A 17,785-nucleotide genomic window follows, 5' to 3' on the forward strand; every position below is an offset into this window, starting at 1 on the left:
TAAAAACATATAAAAAATATACAATAACCTTGAATCATTAGTTTAAAATGATAATGAGAAAGTTTTGGTGTTGTTACAGCATTTAGAGAGGACCATTTTACTCTGGCTGCATTCTGCATTAAAATGCTAAAAGCTATTCGTTCAGAGTTCATTATGGTAACTTTTTCCCATAAAGAGTTATTTCTATCTTCAAATAATTCAAACCAGCAGGGACCAGTTACCCTTGAACACCACTTTCCATACTTGAAAGTTGATCTTTACAGTACTGTTCAATGACAGTATTCAATTTCAGAATTTCAAACTTGTGTGTTTCATCAAGTCCATCTAGCCTGGGAGATGCCACTTTAGTAATTCTTTTAGCATCACCAGTATGAGTAGACTGTGAATGAGAAAAAAAAAAAAACCCAACGTTTCTATATATTTGTCTCATAATTTTGACTGGAATTTGTAAAATGTTCAAAATTCTTAAGATTTGGATTTGTTCATAATAAACCTATTTCCCATTTTGGCAAATAATATATTAGTTGTTCTGTTTTGTTTTTATCTGCATAAAGATCCAACTCTCTTTTATCTTGGTTGCTTCAAAATGCATAAATGATTTTTTTCCCAATAGGCACCATTTATATTTTCATAGGAGATTCCATTATTTCTAACTTGTCTTGATGGTTTCCAGATTTTCATGGATAATTTTACTCTCCTCTCAGATCCCCCAAAATTAGAAATATAAGAAATACTACAATTTCCCAGTGATGGTGCTCAGCAGACTGTCTCAATGGAGAAAAGCAAAGCATAAAGAACAGGACATAGATCCAAATCCAAGACAAGCCTTACTAACACATGAATGCACAGATCTAAATACTACATTTTCCATTTTACAATCTTATAATATGGCTACCTTTTAAGAAAATAAGAAAAGTTCATTATACACAGTGATAAATTTCATAAAATACTAAACACAGTTCAATGATAAACTGCATTAAACACCTTAGGGCAAAAAGAATTATGCAATTAACTGTGTGACTGACCATAGCTACCAAGAAAATATATGTTCTGTTCTCTTTATGCTCAGGCTAAGGACAAATAAACAATTTCCATAGAAAAATATGGTAGACACTTTGAAACCAGTTAAAATGTTTAAATCTTCAAAAATTGTCCAACTTAAACCTTTTGTATTTAATAGTCATCCAAAATTGAAATACCCCTCATATTTAGGGAAAACATCAACTAGCAGATTGGATCTCACTATAGAAAAAAAAAATAAAATAGAAGTAAGCACGTTTTTATTATATGTAGTTATGGTTAATACAGACCATATAAAACTGCAGACGATAATGTTTCTTCACCAAGCTCAGCACAAACATGCAGAAACCTGTTTAAGAACAAAAAACATGTGCTTGTTGTGCAATTTGTTACAAAATACAAGATTCGCTGAGCTCAAAAAAGCCCATTTTCTGTACCGCTCCGAGTTATACTTCAGCATTTACTCATAGGCCACCTCTCCAACTCATAATAAACATTTTAAATAAAAGTTTCTTGAGTGAAATAATCTTGTATTCTCCAAAATGCCTAATATATTCCATGGTATAAATTCAGTAAACATTCCCTGCATTAATTAAGTGAATTAGTCCCTTGCAAATACGTGCACATACAAAAACAGATCCTGAATTTCAGCTGAATGAAAGTTATTTGATAAGAGAGAAACAAAAAGTTACCTACAAGGGAAAATCTCTAAGACTATCAGCTGATTTTTCAGCAGGAACTTTGCAGGCCAGAATGGAGTGGCATTTGGCATGCCATATTCAAAGTGCTGAAAGGAAAAAACCTACAGCCAACAATACTCGACCTGGCAAGGTAATCATTTAAATTTGAAGGAAAGATAAAGAGTTTCTCAGACAAAAGAGAAAGGAGTCTTACAAGAAGAGTTAAAGGGACTTCTTTAAGTAGAAAAGAAATGGCCATAAGTAGACATAAGAAAATTATGAATAAAAAGATGTGGGGCACCTGGGTGGCTCAGTTAAGCCTCGGACTCTTGATTTTGGCTCAGGTCATGATCTCAGGGTTGTGAGATCAAGCCCCACATCAGGCTCCACGTAGAGTGTAGAGCCTAAGATTCTCTCTCTCCTTCTCCCTTTGCCCCTCCCCCTGCTCACGCCCTCTCTCTCTCAAATAAGTTTTTTTTTTTTTTTAAGATTTTATTTACTTATTTGTTAGAGAGAGACAGAGAGAACACAAGCAGGGGGAGCGGCAGGCAGACAGAGAAGCAGGCTCCCCCCTGAGCAAGCAGCCCAATGTGGGACTCGATCCCAGGGCCTGGGATCACAACCTGAGCCAAAGGCAGACGCTCAATTGACTGAGCCACCCAGGTGTCCCACAAATAAGTCTTTAAAAAAGAAAAAGGATGTAGGGGTGCCTGGGTGGCTCAGTCGGTTAAGCGTCTGCCTTTGGTTCAGCTCATCATCTCAGGGTTGTGGGATCAAGCCCTGCGTTGGGCTCCCTGCTCAGCGGGGAGTCTGCTACTCCCTCTCCCCCTCCCCCCCATTCATGCTTTCTCATGCACACGCTCTCTCTCAAATAAATAAAATCTTTTAAAAAAAAAGATGTATAATATGCCTGGGTGGCTCAGTCGGTTAAGCGTCTGCCTTTGGTTCAGCTCATCATCTCAGGGTTGTGGGATCAAGCCCTGCGTTGGGCTCCCTGCTCAGCGGGGAGTCTGCTACTCCCTCTCCCCCTCCCCCCCATTCATGCTTTCTCATGCACACGCTCTCTCTCAAATAAATAAAATCTTTTAAAAAAAAAGATGTAAAATATGATCACATATACATAAAACATGGAGATGGGAGTAAAAAAGGGGGGGAGAAAAAGGTATTTTTTTTCTTTTTCTGTTTTTTTTTTTTAAATAAGAATGTGTTTGATCTTAAATGACTATTAAATTGATGTAGACTGCTATTTACTTAGGATGTCATATATGAATCTCATGGTAACCACAAACCTAAAACCTATAATAGATAAACAAAAAATAAAAAGAGAGAACACCAAACATAAGACTATAGAAACTCATCAATCACAAAGAAAGAGAACAAGAGAAGAAGGAACAGAGAAGAACTACAAAAACAACCAGGAAACAAATAACAAAATGGCAATAGCTATCAATAATTACTTTAAATGTAAATGGCCTAAATGCTCCAATCGAAAGATATATGATGGCAGAATGGATAAAGAAACAAGACCCATCTACGTGCTGCTTACAAGAGACTCACCTCAGATCTAAAGACACATAAAGACTGAAAGTAAAGAGATGACAATGCATTTACCGTGGAAATGAAAGTAGGGGGGGAAAAGCAGAGTAGCAATACTTTAAAAGTAGACTTTAGAATAAAGACTATAATGAGAGACAAAGAAGGGCTTTACATAATGATAAAGGGGTCAATCCAACAAGAAGATATAACAATTGTAAACAACTATCCACCCAACACTGGAGCACCTAAATGCTGAAACTAAATATTAATGGGCATAGAGAAACTGACGGTAATACAATAATATTAAGAGGACTTTAACATACCACTTTCATCAATGGATAGATCATCCAGGCAGAAAATCAGCAAAAGAAAGAGTGTCTTTGAATGACACATGGGACCAGATGGACATAACAGATACAAACAGAACATTCCATCTAAAAACAGCAGAATAGGGATGCCTGGCTGGCTCAGTTGGCAGAGCATGTGACTCTTGATCTCAGGGTTGTGAGTTCAAGCCCCACATTAGGTGTAGAGATTAGAAATAAATAAACTTTTAAAAATAAATAAATAATAAAAAAAATAAAACAACAGAATACACATTCAAGTGCACATGGAACACGCTCCAGAAGAGATGACATATTAGGCCACAAAACAAGCCTCAATAAATTTAAGAAGACTGAAATCATACCATGTATCTTTTCCAATCACAATGGTATGAAAGCAGAAATAAATCAGAAGGAAAAAAATGGAACCACAAACACATGGAGGCTAAACAATATGATCCTAACAATTAATGGGCCAAAATAAATCAAAGAAGAAACAAAAAAAAATACATTGAGAAAAATGAAAATGAAAACCCAATGATCTAAAATCTTGGGAACACAGTGAAAGCAGTGATAGAGGCCCCCCTCAAGAAAGAAGAGCTCAAATAAAAAACCTAACCTTACACCTCAAGGAAGTAGAAAAAGAAAAGCAAAACCCAAGGTCAGTAGAAAAAAAAGAAATAATAAAGCTCAGAGCAGAAATAAATGACATAGAAACGAAAAAACACAGTAGGAAAAAAAAATCAGTGAAACCAAGAGCTGGTTCTTTGAAAAGATAAACAAAATTGATAAACCCTTAGCCAGACTCATCAAGAAAAGACCCAAATAAGATGAGAAATAAGAGAGCAGTAATAACTAAAACCACACAAATACAAAAGATTATAAGAAACTACTATGAAAAATTATATGCCAACAAATTGAACAATCTAGAAGAAATGGATAAATGTCTAAAAATGTAATCTTCTATAATTAAATCCGGAAGAAATAGAAAATCTGAAGAAACTGACTACAAGTAAAGAAACTGAATCAATAATCAAAAACCACCAAAAAATTAAAGTCCTGGACTAGATGGATTCAGAGGTCAATTCTACCAAACATTTAGAAAATAATTAACATTTATTCTCCTTAAAATAGAAGGAAAACTTCTAAATATATTCTACAAAGCCAGCATTACCCTGATACTAAAACCAGACAAAGATACCACAAAAAACCAAAAACCAAAACAAAACAAAACAACAACAACAAAACAAAAAAAAAAACCCCAAAAAAACTACAGGCCAAAATTCCTGAACACAGATGTAAAACTCCTCAGCAAAATATTAGCAAACCATATACAACCATACACTAAAAAGATCATTCACCAGGCTCAAGTGGGATTTATTCCGGGAATGCAAGCATGATTCAATATCAACAAATCAACCAGTGTGATACACCATCATCAACAAAATGAAGTATAAAAATCATATGATCATCTCGATAGTTGCAAAGCATTTCACAAAAGGCAACATCATTCATGATTAAAAAAAGAAAACTCTCAACAAAGTGAGGTTAGAGTATGTATTTATACACATACACTCACACACACACACACACACACACACACACACAAACCACAGCTAATATCATACTCAATGATGAAAAACTGAGAGCTTTTCCTCTAAGATTAAGAACAAGACAAGGATGTCCACTCTCCTCACTTTTACTCAACATAGTACTGGAAGTCTAAGCCACAGCAATCAGACAAGAAAAATAAAAGGCATCCATATTGGTAAAAGTTAAAACTGATGAGGACATGACACATAGAAAATTCTAAAGACTCCACCAAATAACTATTAGATGTAATAAATGAATTCAGTAAAGTTACAGGATACAAAATTAATACCTAGAAATCAGTAGTGTTTCTACACACTAATAATGAGGTAGCAGAAAGAGAAATTAAGAAACCAACACCATTTACAATTGCACCAAAAAGAATAATACCTAGGAATAAACTTAACAAAAGAGGTGAAAGACCTGGACTCTGAAAACAAAAAAACATTAATGAAAAAAGACTGAAGATGACACAAACAAATGGAAAGATATTCCATGCTCAAGGATCATAATAGTATTGTTAAATTGTTCATATTACCCAAAGCAATCTACAGATTCAATGCAATTCCTATCAAATACCCACAAGATTTTTCACAGAACTAGAACAAATAATTTGTATGGAACCTCAAAAGATCCCAAATAGCCAAAGCAATCTTGGGGGACAAGGAGGAAGCTGAAGATATCAGGCTCCTGGGTTTCAAGATATACCACAAAACTCTAGTAATCAAAACAGTATGGTACAAACACAAAAACAGACACATAGATCAATGGAACAGAATAGAGACCCCATAAATAAACCCATGATTATATGGTCAATTAATCTATGACAAAGGAGGCAAGAATATAAAATGAGAAAGACAGTCTCTTCAATAAATGGTGCTGGAAAAACTGGATAGCTACAGACAAAAGAAACTGGACCACTTCTTAACGCCATACACAAAAGTAAACTCAAAATGGATTTAAGACCTAAATGTGAGACCCAAAACCATAAAAATCTGAGAAGAGAGCACAGGCAGTAATTTTTCTGATATCAGCCACATCAACATTTTTCTAGATGTGTCTCCTAAGGCAAGGGAAACAAAAGCTAAAATAAACTATTGGGAATACCTCAAAATTAAAAGCTTTTCTACAGCAAAGGAAACCGTCAACAAAACAAAAGGCAACTGACTAAATGGGAGAAGATATTTGTAAATGATATATCCAATAAGGGATGAATATCCAAAATACATAAAGAACTTCTATAACTCAACACCAAAAAAGCAAACAATCTAGTTTAAAAATGGGTGAGGACCTGAATACACATTTTTCCAAAGAAGACATACAGTAGGTAAATATGAAAAGATGCTCAACATCACTAATCATCAGGGAAATGCAGGAAACAGTTGACAAAACCAAAAGACAACTGACAGAATGGGAGAAGATATTTACAAATGTCCTAGCAGATAAAGGGCTAGTATCCAAAATCTGTAAAGAACTTAGTCAATGCCTAAAGAACAAATAATCCAATCAAGAAATGGGCAAAAGACATGAACAGACATTTCGCCAAAGAAGACATCCAAATGGTCAACAGACACATGAAAAAATGTTCAATATCGCTCAGCATCAGGGAAATACAAATCAAAACCACAATGAGATACACCTCACATCAGTCAGAATGGCTAAAATTAACAGGATAGGGAACAACAGATGTTGGCAAGAATGCAGAGAAAGGGGGACCCTCCTACACTGTTGGTGGGAATGCAAGCTGGTGCAGCCATTCTGGAAAAACAATATGGAGATTCCTCAAAAAGTTGAAAACAGAGCTACCCTACGATGCAGCAACTGCCCTACTGGGTATTTACCCCAAAGATACAGACATAGTGACAAGAAAGGGCACATGTACCCCAATGTTCATAGCAGCAATGTACACAATAACCAAACTATGGAAGGAGCTGAGATGCCCTTCAACAGATGAATGGATAAAGAAGATGTGGTCCATATATACAATGGAATATTACTCAGCCATCAGAAAGGATGAATACCCACCATTTGCATCCACATGGATGGAACTGGAGGGAGTATTATGCTAAGTGAAATAAGTCAAGCAGAGAAAGACAATTATCATATGATTTCACTCATATGTGGAACATAAGGAATAGCGCAGAGGACCACAGGGGAAGGGAGGGAAAACTGAATGGGAAGAAATCAGAGAAGGAGACAAACCATGAGAGACTCTAGACTCCGGGAACCAAACTGAGGGTTACAGAAGGGAGGTGCTTGGGGGGGATGGGGTAGCCAGGTGATGGGTATTAAGGAGGGCATGTGTGGTGATGAGCACTGGGTGTTACACGCAACTGATGAATCATTGAACACTACATCAAAAACTAATGATGTACTATATGCTGGCTAACTGAACATAATAAAAAAAATTTTTTAAATAATAAAGTGTAGAACAACACTGGCATAGTGCACAGATTCTAATAGTCTTCACTCCAAAACTAAGTGGTTCTGGAGGTACAGTCCTCTGTGAACAGTTATTTGTAACATCTTTCTAAAGATTTCATCAATATCCTTTGAGATAATATCCAGGATGTTTGGGGAAAAAATTCTTAATTATGAATTAATTTTAGCTAAATTTAATTTTATATATCCACTGATTTTCTCAAATTCAAAGTATTCAAGTCATACCTTCTCCTTAATGGTTTTTTTTATTTTTTCTAAGGATTTTATTTATTTGTCAGAGAGCACAAGCAGGGGGAGTGGCAGGCAGAGGGAGAGGGAGAAGCAGGCTCCCCACTGAACAAGAGCCCAGTGTGGGACTCGATCCCAGGACCCTGAGATCATGACCTTAGCCAAAGGCAGATGCTTAACCAACTGAGCCACCCAGGTGTCCCACCTTAAGGGTTTTTAACAAAAATCAAAATAGCCATGCATACACACTAACATGCATATCACTGGTCAGCTAAAGAGATGGTAAGGTGATGATATTAAGAGTCACACATCTTAAGCTTATTCACTCAACACTACTCATTTGTAATTACATGGCTGCTCTGGTTCAAAGAGCCTCAAGTCCAAATCACCAAGATCTTTTAAAAACGTATCTAGACTCTAGAGAAAATGTTTGCCTTATTATTTTCAGTCTCATTGATTTTCTCTTCGCCATCAGGCAAATTCATTTTACAACAAAATTATCTAAATGTCAGAATGACTTTCTGGGTCTTTGTCAGTGAGTCGTTCTGTATGATATTAGACAAGTCATTTAGTCTCATGGGCCATGGTGAGGGGGTCAGACCTGGAGATAAACTACATTCTATTTTAATAAAATTCTGTATCGGGGGCGCCTGGGTGGCACAGCGGTTGAGCGTCTGCCTTCGGCTCAGGGCATGATCCCAGCGTTATGGGATCGAGCCCCACATCAGGCTCCTCCGCTATGAGCCTGCTTCTTCCTCTCCCACTCCCCCTGCTTGTGTTCCCTCTCTCGCTGGCTGTCTCTATCTCTGTCGAATAAATAAATAAAATCTTTAAAAAAAATAAAATAAAATTCTGTATCAATGAAATAGCTTGGGCTGTCTCTGCTGTTTAAATCTGCTAAGACCTACACCTTCCAAAAGTCACCTGACCACTGCAGAACTAAAATTCTGAAGGACTCTTTGAATATTGTTTTACAAAACAATTCCAAAGATTTTCACAGCGTAATTTGAGAGAAAGGTATACATGTGTCAACATAGCACACTTTGTCCTCACTCCTGTTCTAAAGTCAAATTCCACCTGCTAGACTAAGCCCATGAATGTTGTTAACCACTTCAGGAATCACCAGTAAGGCCTCAAGACTCAGCAAACAAAACACTGAAGCTGGGAAAGTATCTCTGAGAAGCACTGTGTGTGAATGTGCGTGTTCTCAGCCTCTCGCCCGTTCATCCGACAAGTACGTACCGGGAACCTAAATGCCAGGCCTGGCACGAGGCGCTGGGTATTAAAAAAATAAAAGACACGACGAAGGTTGTTTATGGTCTCACAGGACCACATTTAGGCCACATGTAAAATGATAACAGATACAAAATACTATGCATGCTTTCTATTAGATGCTTCATCATTTAACCCAGTAGCTCCTAGGAAGCTTGCGTCAGGAAACTACGTTCGCAGGACTCTAATCGTGCCAATAGCCTGTGTGATACTGTACTGTGGTTCTGCAAAATATCACCATTGCTGGAAACTGGGCAAGTGCATAAGGGATACCCTTGGCAGTTCCTACAACTACATGTAAATACATGATTATCTCAACAAAAAGTACATTTTAAGCCAATAATGTGGGACACAAAAGCAATTTTTCATAGACTGTCATAAAGAGCAGCTGGTTTCTAAGATCAACCCACAATATCTTTATTTTTTAATGTATAACCCACCCTCTTAGCATTAAATACAAACCTCAGTGGCTCAGGCCCTCCTCGTATTTAGCATAAGCTACAGCAGCAGCTTCCTGTCTGCTCATCTCCCAACTCATCCTTCACTTCACTACAGATCTAGTTATACCATCTCTTAACTCAAAATCCCCCCGCGGTTTCTTAGGGATAAAATCCAAACCCTTCCCATGACACGTAAGGCTTCTCAAGATGTGCTCCTGCCCCCCTTTCCAAGCTTTAGTGCGTGCTCCCAGCCCTGAACATGGAATCCTCTCTCATTTCCGAGGCTTGCACAGCTGCTTCCTCTGTGTGGAATGCCCCTTCCCACCATCCACCTAGCAAATCCTGCTTGTTCTTAACTTTTCGTGACACCTACCACCCCTTTCCAAGGCCTTCTATGGTCTCCAACAGAGCAGAGTCCTCCTGACCCTGCATGTACTTACAGGTCCTTGTTCACATTTCAGCAGTGCACGAGGGAACTCATGTCCCACCAGTTCCAAGACCCCGGAAGGCATGCTATCACCCTTGTTTCCCTCTCTGTCCTCAACACCACTCATGGTACCTAGCATTTGGAAAGCACTCATATGTTTGCTTAAAAATGACATGGGGATGACTGGGAATGAGCATTTATGATTCCAACAGCCTAAAATACCAAGTGGTAAGCTATTTCTATGGCAGAAATTAGTCAGAAAAAAAGAAGAAATATTGATTTTACTTTGGAAAAACAGAGTCAGAAAGTTTAGTGTATGAAGCAAACAATTCCTAAAATTTAGCGCATATATCACATGTAAAATAAAACAAAGAAAATAAATTCCATTGTCTTTACCCACTCAATGGGGAAGTTATTCTCAAATATTCGTTGCAGCAAATCCCAAAGGGAAAGTAAGAAAAGGAAATAGCAGTCACCTTATTTCCTCACATTCTACCTCCAGTATTGCTATACTCAAATCAATAAAGATGTAACTGCAGCTATGAAAAAATGAGCTTTAGATGTGCTGATATAAAACCATCCATAAACGGCATTAAGTGGGGAAAAAACAGATACAGAATAGTCCGTTCTCATTTGTATATTTTTAAAAAACGAGGGTGGAGAAGATATAAATATGTAAGCTTGAATACTCAAACTTTCTGCAATAGTAGTGGCCAGGCCCTGGAGATTATAAATAAAGCTCTGAGGCAGGTGGGGGATTTCACTGAATACTCCATTTTAGTCCAAATTTCTACTATGGGCATGTATGAGATGTTTGTTTTTAAAATCTAGTTAAAACAAAAAAACACAACCCACCTAAGGACTGTTGAAGCACTTGGCTTTTGGCACACTTCTGTTCAGAACCAGCCCTGGTGCTCTAAGACATCCAAGCCCCAAGGAGGGGCCAGACGTGCTGTTGGAGCCAGCAGCCAGCACGGGCTGCGGCCGTGAGCGAGCCACCTCAGACATTCAGCACTACCTCCGTCCGACCGCAGTCGTAAGAGAGGCCCTAAGTCAGAGCTGCCCGGTGAAGCCAAGCCAATCCACGGGATCAGGAGAGAAACAATACACTGTTTTAAGCCAAGGAAAAAACAGCAAAACTAGTTAAGGATTTCCGCCTTCAAATGCAGGTTGATTACATGCATTCATTCTATTCAATCCCGGCAGTCCACTAAATTCACGTTAAATGAAATTAAGGGGATGCCTGGCTGGCTCAGTCGGTAGTGCATGTGAATCTTGATCTTGGGGCTGTGAGTTCAAGTCCCAGGCCGGGTGTGGAGACTACTTGAAAAAAAAGAGAAAGAAAGAAATTAAGGTGAAAACTCACAGAGTGAAGAAAACTGAAGAAATGTCAAGGAAAACAGAAGAGACATGGCTGCAAAATTGGAAGCTGGAGAACAGGATAACTTTTAGCAGAGCTGAGAAAACAGGGACTAGTAGTATTTTCTAGAGAAAACTGAACAGAAAAGACTCATTGGAAGGCCAGGTAGGGCCTAGGCTCCCAGACTGGAGTACTAAGTAAAAGTCTACTAATAATGATTGCAAGCCCTAGCCAAAGCAGTCAACTGCGAGAATATTTTTAGAAATGTATGAACACACAACATTTACCTTCCAAGCACATTTCACAGGAAACTACTGGAGGCCATGCTTCCACAAAACAAGGATGTCGACCCAGAAATGGAAGATGCGGGATAGAAGAAACGAGGTGGCCAAATCAGGAGGACACTGAGGCACTGGGCTACAAGCAGACAGTCCAAATGTGACAGGGCTACAGAGTTTCTAGGACAGAGGTCTCAAGGTAAAAAAGAAACTGATATACTGATTTTTGTGAACATTGGAAAAAACGACCAATACACATTTGAATAGACCCAGAAGAGAAAAGAAGGATTCCTACATGGAAATTTATGGATGTGGAAAGGAGAAGGTGAAGCAGTTACTAAGTTCAGAAAAAGCAAAAAGTTGTGTAAGAACAGAAATGCAATCACAGATACTATTTCGTGCTCCAGGAAGTGATGTTTTAGGTATCTGTTTAACAATGTCAACAACGACAATAACAAACTGTGGAGAAGAGACAAAGTTATAATAGGAAGTCAACAGGTAACACCTAATATAAATTAAGAAATGAGCATATTGCTTAAAAAATGGGAAAAAATCTGTAAGTGGTGAGGTGCAGGTTGTTGTTTACATTTTGTTTTAAAACTGATTTTTTAAGTGGACATGTATTAATGCTACAATGATTTATATTTTCACTAATCCTAATGCTGTTATTCAGCAATTCCAAGAATGGTCGTATGAAATAATGTAAAATTGTTGGGTTCAGTAGCAGGAGCCATTATAGGCACTTTTCTTGCTAAAAATTGTTTTTAAAATTCAAAATACCAATACAGTCTTGCCAGTCTATACATAAATGGGAAGGCACTGTATTCTTCTCTCTTGTAACAGTAACAATCCATCCCCAAATCTACCTTACATTTAACAATGCAAATCAAACCTGTTAGCTTGGTAAGTGTGGTAAACCACTCAAAGTTTCTACCAAGAAAAAAAAAATGTCACAAATGTACTTTGATAAAAACAGAATTAGTGTCGTGTTTTTCTCTCCAAATTTTAGCTGTTATCAGTCATCATTAATCTATGATTCTTCTAAAATGATTCAAATTTAAAACTGAATGACTACCTAAAATGAGTAATTTCTTGTGACCTTCAAAGAATAGAAATACCTTTCAGTCTTTTCCCAAGAATATACTTTCTTTAGATGCCTTAGTAATAATTTTTAAAAATATTGTAACAAACTCAGAAAACTGGACTAAACACACAAAAAATCCTGAATGTAAAAAGAGGAAAACTCTTTAGAAAATACAGATTCCCCCTACCCCCAAAAATAATTCTCTGAAAATTACTATTATCATTTCAGACTGTATTTCACTTTCTGACTTCCTAGATTCAGAAACAAAATCGAGACCAGGATCTGAAGAAGGCTTTATTAAAGCGGAAGCACCATGAAGAACACAACAACTGAATAAAACGACATAATTCTAGAGGACCTGACGTACTTCCCATACACTCTGCGTATTTCTAGTTTAATGAGAAATGGAAAAGAGTCACCCATATCATGCTCAGTTTCCCCAAAATTGTACGGAGAAGAATTTATTTATTGAAAAACTCTTAGGATCTAAAACAGTAACAATTAAGAGCTAAAGTAAAAACTCAAAGTTCATATCCTCCTTTAAAATGAAAAATAGTGGGGGCACCTGGGTGGCTCAGACAGTTAAGTGTCCGATTCTTGATTTCGGCTCAGGTCACGATCTCAGGGTCCTGAGATCAAGCCTTGAGTTGGGCTCCACACTCAGTGGGGAGTCTGCTTGAGATTCTCTCCCTCCCTCTCCCTCTGTCCCTCCCCCTGCTCGCTCCCTCTCTCTCTCCCTCTCTAAAATAAATACAATCTTTAAAAATGAAATCATAAAAACAGATGATAAAGTATACTATAAACAAATATGTATATATATTTATATAAGTTTATATATATATATATATATATAAATGTATACAAAGAATATATAATAAACCATGTCAGTAAAACTAAATATCCTGATTGAGGCTATAGGAACACTATTTTCTAGGTACAAATAAAACAATATATATGCAAAAATTTCTTTGTAAATTATACTTGGTTAACAATCAATCCATATATTTAAAAGTTTCTTTACTACAGTTTCCAAAGAAAATTTGAAAGCTGTGGACTATTAAACAAGTATGTACTTTTATTAGTCACATTAGGGAGTAACTGCAGTTTAAAACCACAATGAGAGAAACACCTTTATATATGGGACAATTAAAAAGAGAAGCTGGGTTAAACTGTAACAGATGAAGGGTGTTATGAATTTAAATCATGTAAGTAAAAATAAAGATGTAAAATATACTAGCTATGTATCAATACTGACTATTTTCCTTACCTGCCAGATAGAGGGCAAATGATATAAATCTATGATAGCGAATGAGGAACTGAAGTTGCTCTTCTCTTTGAACAAATGTAGCAAAATAATCAGCTACAGTCTCTCCGTAGAAGAAGTAGTTTACACACAGTAGAAAGTACCTATAATTTAAAAACAATTAGCTTTTTTATACTTGAAGCCTTTTTCCCTCTCAGACTCAACGAAACTATTCTTTACATTTTGATGACACAAAGATCAAAAACCAAATTCAAAAGACACGTTCAGGATATTCCATCAAAACACGTTTTCTGCTTTTGAACTTAATTTCAAATGTATCAGTCAACAAAAATTTACTGAATATAGCTCATGCCTGTACTTAGGTCAAAATCTTTCTTTTTGCTTTCTTTTCTTTCTTCTTCTTCTTCTTCTTTTTTTTTTTTTTTTTTTTACTTAGGTCAAAGTCTAATGCCAGAGACAGATAATTGGGAAACAATGTAAAAAATACTACACACACACACACACACACACACACATTCAGTACTGTTTATAATGAAAATTCGCTCCCAACTACTCACAGCTCTAAAGCTTGTTAATAGTGGAGATCCTTGCCAAATTCCCACCTGCCCTGAGGAAGATCAACAGGGAAAGCAGGAAGAGGTAATTCAACCTCTGACCTCTCTCCTCACTGCCCTGTGCATATTGGTGTCTTTCTCCCTCTCCTCCATGTTCCAGATGGACTCCAGTGGCACAGTAATGCTTAAGAGGTAATGGTGGGGGGTGGGAGCAAGCAGCAGGTAAACATCTCTGAGAGAAACTTCTTAAAACTGTGTAAATCACCTGCCTCCCCCCCCCCCAGCTCTGGTATGCCCTTTCCGCCAAGGGAAAGGTTGAACCCACGACATTTCGTTGATGGCAGCTTGTGTGAGTCAGGAAAAAAGGCTGAGAAATACTGCCTCAGAGTTCCTCTGTGCTCATTCTTTGAAGGGCAGAGTCCCAGGTGGCCAGGAGAGCAGCGGAGGAAAGGAGCGATTTCCCTTTGAGCTGTCATGGATGGAATCAGACTCCACTGTTTTCAAAGTAAAGTATTCTCATTTCTATCAGCTGCATTACCCTTTTCTATTCTCCTACAATGGAATCTGTCTTTGACCCCTCTGTAAGGCTATCAAGGCCCCCTCTCGCCCACCAGCCCAACTTTTTTGCCCACTATCGTGCTCAGGAGAGCCAGGAACATCTCTCCATCTGCGGCACGTGCCTCGGCGGTCCCCTGTCCAGAACCTGACGGGTGCAGCTTCGCCAAGGCAGAACACTCCTCTCTATCCAAAACTTGTCTTTAGTTCAAGTGCTGGTTTGTTTCTCACCTTCTCCACAAAGACTTCTACAATCACTGGAGCCCATCCCAACCTGCCTTTTCCCCCCTACACTTAGAATCTATCAATCCTGCATGGGTTAGCATTTAATTACTCTCCAACTGCTTACTCTATCTAACATTCCCCATAATTTTGCCCTTCGTGGAAAAACCTGCTATAAGGACAAATTAGCTATCACCAAAACCAAGAAACTATTTTTGGACCACTCTAAACCCCAAAGGTGATACATTTGTTTTCTTAAGACACCGGCCCCTCTGGCTGATACTAATCGAATAACTATACTCAAAGGCATGGCCAGTTAGGTCAATTATGAACAATCATATTGTCATGTTTCCCGGTCAAGGTCTTGATAACTTAAGAATTACACCTGAAAAGTTGTAAGAAGATACATAAAACTTGAAATAATAAAATCACATAACTTTTTTTTTTTTTTTTTTTTTTACTAATTTTTACATGCATTTGTACCCGCACAATATTCCATGGGCTGGTAATTACCAGTGCTATTTACGAGGCTGCCTTACATGGCCCCCTCAGAGAGTCTTACTCTTCCCTCCGACTACCCTCCGTGTAGCCTGTCATGGGGCCCAGGGCCTGAACGGAGATCAAACCAGAACAACAAAGGTAGGAGTCTCATCTCTCCTCTCACTGCCCTGCCCAGCCCCCAGGGCCTACAGGGACAGGCCAGGGAGGGTAGGAGGGAGACAGATACTCACCCTGGGCTTTCCTCCCCTTCAACAAAACGCTGATCACTCAAGAAACAGAACAGAATACCCACAACCATGTTCATATCTCATCTTTCACTCTTTGTAGAGATAATCTGATTTTGTGTGTGGTCTCATGTCAACCGAGGCAAAATAAAGCAAAAGATCACACATATTTCTAACATTTTACAAACTGAAACTTTGTTAAAACTGTAATTATAAAGGATATAAAAATGTGCCCAATATAATGTTTTTTTAAAGAGGACAATAGTGTATATATGAGTATATACAGATATAAAGTATCTCTGCAAAGACTGAAAGATGAGCTATGAAAATATTTGTGTTGGGATGGGAGACTTAAAGGTGACTGTCTTCTTTTCAAAATCCAATTACATTCTTTTTATTTATCTTCCTCCAAAAATCAATCTACACGGTCACCTGTGTGATACTGACTGATCAGGGTGCTTCCTTTACAAACTTCAGAAAAGAGCCCTAGTTTCTTACCTGAAACAGTTTTAAATTACTTACCAGCTTAATGTTCTAAACCACGGCAGGTCATAAGAGCGATAGACTCTATAACCTATAGTGATAATTTCATGGAAGCATTTCACTTGGATGCCTAGAACCTGAAACCAAGAGAACACATTAACATACATCTCTTAGTGTTTACATTTGTGCTTCATCATTTAATATGCAATTTGTTATCATAAGTATTTTAAAAATCTTTAGCCTACCCATTTTTAATTATTCTGAATGTCAGTTGCAAAAACTGAATAGTCAATGCTATTTGAATGATACTCAAATATCAAGTGATATTTCAAAGGGGTAAGCAAATCAATGTTTTATCCAAAAAGTGAGAGCCCCTTCCTGGGGTAGGAGGGAGCACTGTAGCTTAAAGTTTGAGGGATACAGTCTGGTTGGTCACAGACTAGGCTTTATCCCTCATTACTACGTCATTTTCTGAGTTCATCCTTCTTAAGATGGATGATCTTTTCGTCCATTTTATTTTTTGAGTTACCATAGGAAAACGATCATATGTGCAAGTTTGCTTATAAATATTTATTTTTAATCATACATCCTAGTATGCTTTCCAAGGATAGAGATACTGGCAGAACAAATGATTAAAACATCTTTCCCCTGCCACCCAGCAGGGTTTGGGCATGGTCTCTTCATTCTTCCAGCTGTGCCAACTCTCACATAGCCAGCTGCACACAGCTCTCATCAATCCAAGTGGGGCTACGCTGGCAAATCAGAAAACAGCCTCCCACATCTGCAGCCACTTCGGCCAGCCAATTGATTCTATGCAGTTTCTTCTGCACAGTGTCCTGTGTACATTCATAATAAATGGGTTAATATTTATGAATCCTTTTTTGATGGTCTATTTATACTTAGTAGTCCTTCCAACTGCCGTATCCACCAACCTGAGTTTAGGTAATCCCTGAGGATGTAGCATCATATCCAGTGCTTGGCTTAAGACAATTCCAACACTCAAAGAGCAAGTGACAAGTTGAACACTTATTGTCATGAACCGAGAGATTAAAATCTTTGTGAATATAGCACACAAACTATTTCAGCCTCTAGAGAGTATACCCAAGGGCTTGGTTTTGTACAGCTCTGGAGCGAAGAATGGATTTTATATTTTTCATACAAAACCCAAACATGATGTGACAAAGAGATACATGCTTCCTTAAAGCCTAAAATATTTTTACCTGCTTCTTTACTTAAGAAGCTTACCAAACTCTGCCCAAGAATATACTTCGATATTTCTTTTTAAGCTCTCCACAGTTTAGC

At 37.8% G+C, this 17,785-nt stretch overlaps 1 protein-coding gene across 1 annotated transcript in view; it reads right to left on the bottom strand.

Moving 5' to 3' along the window:
* Positions 1–17,785, bottom strand: part of CDS1 (CDP-diacylglycerol synthase 1) — a 58,324-nt gene that overhangs the window by 14,164 nt on the left and 26,375 nt on the right. Inside the window, exons 4-6 of the mRNA XM_008693361.2 lie at positions 16,523–16,620; positions 13,948–14,087; positions 1,311–1,369 (exon numbers count right to left, since the gene is read on the bottom strand). Coding sequence (XP_008691583.2) covers positions 1,311–1,369; positions 13,948–14,087; positions 16,523–16,620 — 297 coding nt within the window. The remainder of the gene's footprint in view (positions 1–1,310; positions 1,370–13,947; positions 14,088–16,522; positions 16,621–17,785) is intronic.

This window comes from Ursus maritimus, unplaced genomic scaffold (assembly GCF_017311325.1).
Source record: "Ursus maritimus isolate PB19 unplaced genomic scaffold, ASM1731132v1 scaffold_8, whole genome shotgun sequence".
In the NCBI taxonomy this organism is placed as follows: domain Eukaryota; kingdom Metazoa; phylum Chordata; class Mammalia; order Carnivora; family Ursidae; genus Ursus; species Ursus maritimus.